The sequence below is a fragment of the Sus scrofa genome, chromosome 4 (assembly GCF_000003025.6).
Source record: "Sus scrofa isolate TJ Tabasco breed Duroc chromosome 4, Sscrofa11.1, whole genome shotgun sequence".
In the NCBI taxonomy this organism is placed as follows: domain Eukaryota; kingdom Metazoa; phylum Chordata; class Mammalia; order Artiodactyla; family Suidae; genus Sus; species Sus scrofa.
In genome coordinates, this window is record NC_010446.5 from 98,183,986 (window position 1) to 98,194,137 (window position 10,152).

General features: G+C 46.6%; 1 protein-coding gene across 1 annotated transcript; it reads right to left on the reverse strand.

Annotated features, from left to right (window-relative positions):
* Nucleotides 53-9,537, reverse strand: BNIPL (BCL2 interacting protein like). The gene is made up of 10 exons (XM_001928011.7): nt 9,015-9,537; nt 7,755-7,850; nt 7,492-7,556; nt 7,022-7,252; nt 3,478-3,660; nt 3,168-3,270; nt 2,611-2,742; nt 925-1,011; nt 639-737; nt 53-191 (listed from the first exon to the last, which is right to left on the reverse strand). Exons 1-10 carry the CDS (start codon nt 9,056-9,058, stop codon nt 155-157), a joined length of 1,077 nt encoding a protein of 358 aa, XP_001928046.4. The 5' UTR covers nt 9,059-9,537; the 3' UTR covers nt 53-154.

Consider the following 10,152-nt stretch of genomic DNA (forward strand, 5'->3'; position numbering starts at 1 on the left):
GGAAGGAAGGACACCCCATTGAGATGTGCAGATCCAGTGGTAATGAGGTTGAGGATGAGATGATTTACAAAACCAGTTCAGCTGTTTCAGGGGTCAGGGTGTAGGCAGAGCAATATCTTTGCTTGGTCCTAAGGCTCTTTATTCCAGTCCTACACTAGGTCCCTCCTGAGCCATGGAGATCCTGGTCCAGCCTAGGAGCAAGAGAGGGAAAAAAGTGGTACAGGAGCAGGACCTGGGTTTTACTCAGGGACTTAGGGAGAGAAGCCAGGTGAACTGGAAGAGCTATAAGATTAGATGCTTGGGTGGGTCTTCATGTAGGATCCTCTCCTCCTTAGCAGCCCTCTCCCACTGGATATTCTCTCCTGTTCACTGCCAGCACATTCCTTCTTAATCTCTAGAGCTGGTCTGAATTGTCTCTAAATTCTGGGGTCTGATTACTCCTTTATTCCTTGATGCACTTAATAGGAATAATTCTTTCATTTGTTCTTACTGGATATAGTAGTAACCTTAATCTCTCCTCTGAAAGCAGAGCCTCTGTCTTTTAGTTCTTTGCATCTTTCCCAAAGCATTAAGAAAGTGGGAATTGGCTTTATACATCCCATCCCAAACTTTTATCCTCAAGCTCAGGCAGGACTCACTGTCTGACAGCTTCTGGGATGTGGACCTGATCCATGGAGATGAGTTGGGCCAGCTCTCCAAGGCTGTTCAGAAAACGGATCTTTCGTGTGAACTTGGAACTGAAAAGAGAAGATCAACCAAGTGTGATTTATGCTGGGAAGAGGGCTCCAGGAGAGCCCTTACAAAGGAAACCAAACAGGTAGAGCGGTTAAGGCTAGAAAGAGTCAGGGTGGGGCAAGGACATCTTAATCTTGACTGTGAAAATGGGGAGAGGGGAAAGGGAGTCCTTGTCCACCGAGCTAGTACCTGATGAAGGGTCGAAGCAGTGCCAGGAATGCCTTCACATACCATGTAGCGTGGACAACCACCAGGGCGCGCAGGTTCTTCCGGAGCCTGAAGAAGAATAGGAGACCATCCTGTCTTCTTCCACCTTCAGTACAGCCACCTTCTGTACTTCGCTTCTCTAATTTCTAGATTTCTCTGACAGTTGGGTCTAATCCCCGTTCCTCTAACTTCAATCTCAGCTCTACTCATCTTATTTAGCTTCCTCATTTCTTTTTTGGTCTTTTTGTCTTTTTCTAGGGCTGCACCGGCAGCATATGGAGGTTCCCAGGCTAGGGGTCTAATGGGAGGTGTAGCTGCCGGCCTACACCAGAGTCACAGCAACGTGGAATCCGAGCTGCATCTGCCACCTGCACCACAGCTCACGGCAACGCCAGATCCTTAACCCGCAACCTCATGGTTCCTAGTCGGATTCGTTAACCACTGCGCCACGATGGGAACTCCTAGCCTCCTCATTTTTAAGAAACTCTCCTTTCAGAATACCTTAGCCTAGTTTTATCTACCCAACTTCCTTCCCGTGCCCTGTGCTCGCATAGTCCCTTTAGAAGACTCCTCCATCCCTCCATGACCAGGACTATCTCTAAAACTTCAGGTGAAGAAGACTGATGAGGAGGAAAAAAAGAAGAGGAACAAGAAAGGTGAGCAAATGGAAGATGGAGGGAAGAAAGAAAAAAAGAAACATTGGTGTGTGGGGATGTTCCATATGGATCAGGGATGAAGGCAGACAAGAAAAGAAGAAAAGGGAGTTCCCCTTGTGGCTCAGTGAAAACAAATCTGACTAGTATCCATCAGGACGTGGGTTCAATCCCTGGCCTTGCTTGGTATGTTAAGGATCTGGTGTTGCCGTGAGCTGTGGTGTAGGTCACAGACATGGCTCAGATCCTGTGTTGCTGTGGCTGTGATGTAGGCCGGCAGCTGTAGCTCCAGTTCTACTCCTAGCCTGGGAATTTCCATATGGGACAGGTGCAGCCCTAAAAAAGTAGAAAAATAAATTAAGAAAAAAAAAAGAAAAGACAATGGCGATGTGGAAAGTGACATAAATGGCAACTCTGTGAGAAAAGGAAAGGGTGCCTTCCATGTGAGAGGCAATGTACCATACTGATTTATTTGATTTTCACAGATACTCAATGGCAAAGGTATTATCCCTGCCATTTTACAGAGAAGGAAACTGAGTCCCAGAAAATTTAAATGACTCACCCAAAACCATACACCTAGTAAATGGTAGAGGCAAGATTTAAAACTAGACTTTCATGGAGTTCCCATGGTGGCACAGAGGAAATATATCTGACTAGGAACCATGAGGTTTTGGTTTGATCCCTGGCCTTGCTCAGTGGGCTGAGGATTCAGTGTTGCCATGAGCTGTGGTGTAGGTCGAAGACTTGGCTCAGATCCCGAGTTGTTGTGGCTCTGGCGTAGGCCTCGCGTAGGCCGGCAGCGACAGCTCTGATTGGACCCCTAGCCTGGGAACCTCCATATGCAGTGGATGTGGCCCTAAAAAGACAAAAAACCAAAAAAAAAAAAAAAAAGGGGGGGGGGAGTGTAGAGAGATAAAGAAAAGCAGAAGAGACAGAATGGAAGAAGAAGGAATAGAAAAATGGAAAAGAAAAGGATAAGATAAAGTGTGGTAGCCCTTTTGTCCTAGAGGCTCACCGCCCATCCAGGGTATGGTAACATTGGCGTAGCCAGCTCAGAGGTGGGACTTGGGCCCTATTTGTGCCTCCACTCAAGTGAACAAGCAGATAATTTTCAGCCACCAGCAGCTCCAGAGTTCCCACCATGTACCTGGGGAAATGAAATTGTTAGGGAAGGTATATGTTTCTGGTTGTAGGGAGTGAGAGGGACATTATTTATAGATTCTACAATCAGTTACTCATCATAGAAGCCGCTCTTTTTTTTGCTTTTTTTTAGGGCTGAACCCAAGGCATATGGAGGTTCCCAGGCTAGGGGTGGAATTGGAGCTATAGCCACTGGCCTATGCCACAGCCACAGCAACGTGGGATCCAAGCTGTGTCGGTGACCTATACCACAGCTCACAGCAACGATGGATCTTTAACCCACTGAGCAATGCCAGGGATCGAACCCTCATCCTCATGGATCTCAGTCAGGTTTTTTATGCACTGAGCCATGAAGGGAACTCCAGAAGAGACTCTTTTTAACTGTGCCCTCCTAAACATCCTCCCTGGAACCCTTTAGGCCTTCCACCTCACCTAAACAAGTGTTCCATGACATAGGTGTAGTTGGGGATGCTGCTTCTGGGTAAATAACAGGAAGCAAAGAGGATGACAGCATTGAGGCCATCACCATGGTAGCCTGGGGAATGAGAAGGGGAAAACTCATTCACTCAGCAAATAAGTGTTGATGGACAGTGCATCTATTTAGGTTGAGAGACTTTGAGGGACTCTAGTTAGTTGCTGGAAGGATTCAGGAAGGATTCTGAACCCAATAACTGAGTTTCCAGCTCAGGTATTTTATTCAAGAAGTCACAGTTCTTACCCCTCCACTTATGCCAGCTATTACCTCCATGAGATAAGACTTTCTTGTAGGGCTCAATGACAGTCATGTCCACTCGCTGCTCCCGCTGTCCTGTTCGGAACACCCTCCAGTGATGACCATCTTCTCCAGCCACATCCCACACACAACCTCTGCCCAGCCTTTCAGCTGCCTCACTGGCCCCTGGATCCTCTGCCCGGGGCAGGTCATCTGAAAAAGAGCGATGGGGACAGATCAACAAGGCAGAACATATACCTTTAGTATCTTGCAACTTCCCTAGACTCCTAGAGTTTATTACTCCATTCTCTAATTCCTCAATTTTCCCCCCATGACTCTAGCCCTAGTTTGTCCAATCAACCCAACCCCTTGCTGGTTTCTCTTTCCTGTGACCCATTATCCCTATTTTTTCACTAGACAATGGCCTGGAGGTAACCTTGCACAATGGTAGGTTGATGGCCCTTGCCGTTTTTTCCAGATTCTTTCTTCCCATGCTTTTCCTTCCTCGGGTGAGCTCATCTCTCTCCGTGTCTTCAACTACTGCCAGTAAGGTGATGATTCCTCTCTAACTGAGACTTCTGTCCTAACGCCAGTCCCATAACCTTAAATGCTTAGAGTGAATACCTCTATTTTGTGTTTCTCTATCAACTCCAAGTCACCAGACTCCAAGTGCAACTCAAACTCATTCTCGTCCTCCTCTCTCCCATACCTCCTTTCTTGATGCGTGACCCCAACCACTTAGCTGCCTGAGAGAGAACTCTATGTCATCTTTCTGCTCTACTAGCCCTTAAGCCAGCTGGGCCCCAGTTCCTCTTCCATCTACCTCCATGATATTCTTTTATCATTCTTTCCACTATTACTGTCCTGGTACATGTTTTTAGCATTTTTCATTTGAGCCTTAGTACTAGCCTCCTAACTTGTCTCCCTGCCTCTTGTTTGTTTTCCTTCATTCCACCTTTTACACCACTGCTAGAGCTTTCTTTCCTCCCCTACGTTTTTCACTCAAATGGAAATATACTATGGGCATGAATTCTGCGTGATCTTTCCATAGCGATAGAAAGAACTGCTTTGTCTTTAAAAATTGTGGCCTAGGAGTTCCTATTGTGGCTTAAAATGTTAAGGACCTGATCTTGTCTCTATGAGGGTGTGGGTTCAATCAATCCCTGGCCTTGGTCAGTGGGTTTAGAATCTGGCGTTGCCATAAGCTGCGGTGTGGGCCACAGCTTCTGACTAGACCCCTAGCCTAGGAACTTCCGTATGCCATAGGTGCAGCCATAAAAAGAAAAAAAAAATTGTGGACTAGTATTTAGGATTCCATTGCATCGATGTACTATAAAATAATTAATATCCTACTAATGTACCTTTAGGTTGTTTTCAATCTTTTCAAAGTAATTAAATCTGATCATCTTACTCCCTTGATGAAAACCATTCAAGGGACTCCCCATTGGCTACAGGATAAAATCAAAACTCCTTAGAGTGGCAGGAAGAGCCTCAATGATTTGACCCTTGCTTACTTAACAGTCTTTCGTCATTCTCTCTTCTCCTCCCAAGAACTTCATATCTGTGATATAAAACATACTTTGGTTTAGTTCTGGGCTCCTAAAATAGCTCTTGATAAAGATGAAGGTAGTATCTTCTATTTGTAACAAGTTCCTTTCAATCACACAAGTTTATGATAATGAGATGACCTTGCAAAGCTCCTCCAGAGGGATAGCTCATTGCCAGGGAACCAGCCAGGTGATCAGAGAGTTGGAACTTTCACTCTCTGACCTTTGAGGAGGGGAGAGACTGTGGTTGTGCTAAACCACTGAGAGTCAGTGATTTAATCAATCATGCCTACATATGAAGCCTCCATTTAAAAAAACTAACTGATGGAGTTCCCGTCGTGGCACAGTGGTTCGGTCCCTGCCCTTGCTCAGTGGGTTAACGATCCGGTGTTGCCGTGAGCTGTGGTGTAGGTTGCAGACTTAGCTCGGATCCCGCGTTGCTGTGGCTGTGGCTGTGGCAAAGGCTTGGCAGCTACAGCTCCAATTCGACCCCTAGCCTGGGAACCTCCATATGCCCGCAAAGAAATAGCAAAAAGACAAAGGAAAACAAACAAACAAACAAAAAAAAACCTAACTGAAGGGGTTCTAAGAGGTTCTGAGTTGGTGAACATGTGGAGGTATTGGGAGGGTGATGCACCCCCAGAGAGGAGCTCCACACCCCTCTCCACATAACTTGTCCATTGTGTTGCTTCCTTCTGGCTGTTCCTGAGCTGTATCCTCTTATAATAAACCTATAATCTAGCAAGTAAACGGCTGTCTTAAGTTTTATGAGCTGTTGTAGCAAATTATCAAGCCTGAAGAGGGGGTAGTGGGAACCTCTGATTTACAGCCTGTCAGTTAGAAGCACAGGTGACAACCCAGACCTGTGACTAGTGTCTGAAGTCTGGGGGCAGTCTTGTGGTTGAGCCCTTAACCCGCGGTGTCTGTATGAACTCCAGTCAAGTGTCATCACTGAATTGTAGGCCATCCAGTTAGGGGAATTGGAGAACTGGTTGGTGTGGGAAAACCTCTACATTTGGTGTTGAAAGGGTAGTGAGTAGAGAAGAAACAAAATTTTCCTTAACATCTAAATAGTCATGCTTTATACTCTGAATCCCTAACATGCTGTGCTATTGTCCACGTTGCTTCTTCCACCTAGAATGCCTCTCCAGGTACCTGATAAGCTCAGAATTGCCTCCTCTGTAATGTCTTTCCTTTTTCTTTCCTTCTTTTTTTTTTTTTTTTTTGCTTTTTAGGGCTGCACTCACGGTATATGGAGGTTCCCAGGCTAGGGGTCCAATCAGAGCTGTAGCTGCTGGCCTATAGCACAGCCATAGCAACGCAGGATCCGAGCTGCGTCTGGGACCCACACCACAGCTCATGGCAACGCCAGATCCTTAACCCACTGAGCGAGGTCAGGGATTGGACCCACAACCTCATGGTCCCTAGTTGGATTTGTTTCCACTGTGCCACGACGGGAACTCCTGTAAAGTGTTTCCTAACATCTCAGGCCCAGCTGACCTTTGCCTTTTCCCTACTTACTCTGTACCCTATACACGTGTTGGTCATAACATTTAACTGCACTCATCTGTATATATGTTTATCTCATACTAAACAGAGAGCTCCCTGAGGGTAAGGATTATCTTATTTTATTTATTTATTTATTTTGGCTGTACCTGCGGACCAGGGACTGAATCCGACCTGCAACTGCAACTTACACCACAGCTGTGGCAACACTGGATCCTTACACTGCTATGCCACAGCAGGAATCTTCTTATAACACAGTTCTAGCTCAGTGACAGCATATAACTGTTATTTAGTAAGTTTTCCTTAATAAACAAAGCACCCTCTTCTTCCCCCTGCCCCCGTCCCCACTACTCCTCTCAGATTTGATCTATAGGCTCTACCTTTCCATTCTGAGGAGCTTTTGCTGATCTAACTTCTTGATTCCCACTATTAGTTCTAACTTCAGTCCCATTAAATCCTCTTGAGCTTCTTCAACTCTGGCCTCTACTTCTACCAGCTCAGTCCTCAGCTGTCCTTCCCACCTTCCCATTCAAATTCGTGTCCGCTGTCCAGCTGCTCCGAGTCTGAAGGTGTCTCCAATTCGTCTACCTCCAGGTCAGAACTGCCATCAGGAGAGGAAGGTACAGAGTGGGTGGAAGAAGCTCCATTATCTCCAGGCCCTTCTGTCAGATTCAGCTGCAACTCTGGGGCAGTCAGACGCTTACGCATGGGGCGCTGGCCACACAGGGCTAAGGTGCTGGGGGTACCTGGGGCTGGAGAAGGGGGAAAAAAGAAGAGAAAGGGGTGTGTGTGTGTGTGTGTGTGTGTGTATGTGTGTATGTGTATGCGGAGGTTAGAATTTCTGTTTGTGTGATAATAGGTGGTGAATTCTAAAGAAGGACTAACACAGGGGCCATTTAGGAAAATGGAAGTGGAACGGCAAAGGGACAGGGTAGCCCAACATGTCCTGGAACTAACCAAGAACTTGAGGCCTGGGTTCTAGTTCGCCTACCCGTCTGTGAGTCTCCTTTAGGGTTCTCAGGATCTTCAGAAGGGTCAGCCTCTTCAGGAAGCAATCTAGGGGGAAAAAGGTGAAAAGGGGGCAGCAGTAATGGCTAAAGGCATTAAGCCATCAATGTATCAATTCTCTCTCCACTATGATTGTATCACCTCTTCCTTTTCCCCACCTTCTGTCAAGTGCCAATTTACCATCCCCGACCTCCGCCCATGACCAGCCCTCCCTTTTCCCAGCCTCTCTCCCTCATACTTCCTCACCTAGGGAATTCTTCATCCTGCCATTCTTCCTGCAGCTCCAGCCCCCCAAGTCTCAAGGATGCTTCTGGCACCGCTGTTTCTGCATTTTCCCTGACCCTGAGATGCCCCGGAAAAAAAAAAAAAAAAAGATTATCATGAGACAAATTAGGCAGTGTTTTGAGGGAACTGGATAGTAGGTGAGAACACAGGAATGCAGAACAGTAATGAAGGTACAGAGCAGAGGGCACGCCTTCAAAAGAATTCAGACTCTTGTCTCCTAGATGTTTCTATCACTTTCACCACTTGTTGAAAGAAATCACGCCTAGGAGTTCCCATGGTGGCACAATAGGAATGGCAGCATCTCTGCAGCGCCAGAATGTGGATTTGATCCTTGGCCTTGCTCAGCAGGTTAAAGGATCCGGCATTGCTGCAGAAGTGGAGTAGGTCATAACTGCGGCTCGGATTTGATCCTATATCTGCCTGGCGGCAAAGAAAGAAAAAAAAAACAAGCAAGCAAGCAATCACCCCTGCTGTTGGGTTTAGAAGCAGAGGAGGGATGGAAGGTAAAGCTAATTATTTTTACCTGTGTGGCAGTTGCTCCACCCACACAGTAGGGGCGAGAGGTATTTCACATTACAATTGGCTGGAACCAGAAAGACCTGCCCAGCTGTCACTCGGCAAAGTTAGGGAAGATGGCACCTAGTCAGGCCTGCCTTTCCTTCAGCACACTGGGGAGTGGTTAGGGGACACCATGGCACAGATGGAGGGAGGGGAAGAAGGGAAGGAGCAAGAGAGATCAGCTGGCTAGGAGAACCTACACTTCTAATTTTGTTCCAGGTCAGCTTTCCCAATGGCCATTCGGGAGAGTGGGTATAAGAAAGAGTAAATTTATCACACGCAAAATATAGAAACTTTCTTTAAAAAGGGGGGGGGCAGTTCTCGTATAGCTCAGTGGGTTAAGTATCTGGCCTTGTCACTGGCAGTAGCTCAGGTTGCTGCCATGGCATAGGTATAATCCTTGACCCAGGAACTTCCACATGATGCCAAAAACAAAACAAAATAATATCCTGGATTCCAATTATCCTGGAAGCCCCTGTTCCCTAATTCCCATAACAAATGGATCTTTCCTACCTAAAGCCACCCCCACCCCTTCTCTGCAAATTCTTTTACAGTTTTGCCTCCTCTAAGAACTTGAGATTTGACTTGGTAAGAGCTGGATGGTGGGAAAGTCCCTCAAAATTAGTCACTCCTCGTTTTCAGTCAAGTTAGCCAAGAACTTACCCAAGATCCAATGTCTTTTCTCCTGCCTCTTGTAGAGTTCCCATCTTCACAAGACTTCCTGTCTTCTTTAAACGCTTGGCGTGGTTGAGGAGCTGGATGTCCCAGCTCCCCCAAACTTCTGTACCCTTCTCTGTCTCAGCTATTGTTGCTCTTGCCTCCGAGGAGGGAGGGGTTGAAGGGAGGTAACCTCACTTTCAAACAGGTTTTGCCACCTCCCTTCCCAAGGAGCAGGTTTGCCCCAAAGAAAAACCATGCCTATGTGGGGGCGGGTTTTGGGGAGGAGAGTACATTTTCTAAAGTGGCTAGTCTTGGGTGAGTCTAGGGAGGCAGTTTTCCACACCCTTTAAAACCATCTGGAAGCTGCTTAAAAAAAAGAGGGAACAGTAGAAATCATCTCGGTTTTTAAGACCACTCTGGGGGGAGTTCCCGTCATGGCGCAGTGGTTAACGAATCCGACTAGGAACCATGAGTTTGCGGGTTCAGTCCCTGCCCTTGCTCAGTGGGTTAACGATCCGGCGTTGCTGTGAGCTGTGGTGTAGGCTGCAGACGTGGCTCGGATCCCCTGTTGCTGTGGCTCTGGCGTAGGCCGGTGGCTATAGCTCCGATTCAACCCCTGGCCTGGGAACCTCCATATGCCGCAGGAGCGGCCCAAGAAATAGCAACAACAACAACAACAACAAAAAAAAAGACAAAAGACAAAAATAAATGAACAAACAAACAAACAAAAAAGACCACTCTGGGCCTACTTTTTGAGCATAAGCAAAACCAAGGACACAGAAGTGCATTATAAGGAGGGTTCTGGAAGAAGAAGCAAATTAAAGGAAAGGCTGGGAGTTCCCTTGTGGCACAGCAGGTTAAGGATCCAGTGTTATCACTGTTACAGCTTAGGTCACTGCTGTGGCACTGGTTCAGTCGCTGGCCCTGGAACTTCCACATGATTTGGGTGTGGCCAAAGGAAAAAAAAAAAAAAAAAAAAAAGGTAAAGGCTGAGGATGAGGGGAGATGTTATTTCCAAAAAGACACAATCGAAGGTGAATAGTAAGTACAGCAGAAAAATGGGAAATGAATCCTGAGGAGGTTAAAACAATTATCAGAGGTGAAGGCCTGATTATAGTTGTAAAAAGAGACAAGACCCCCA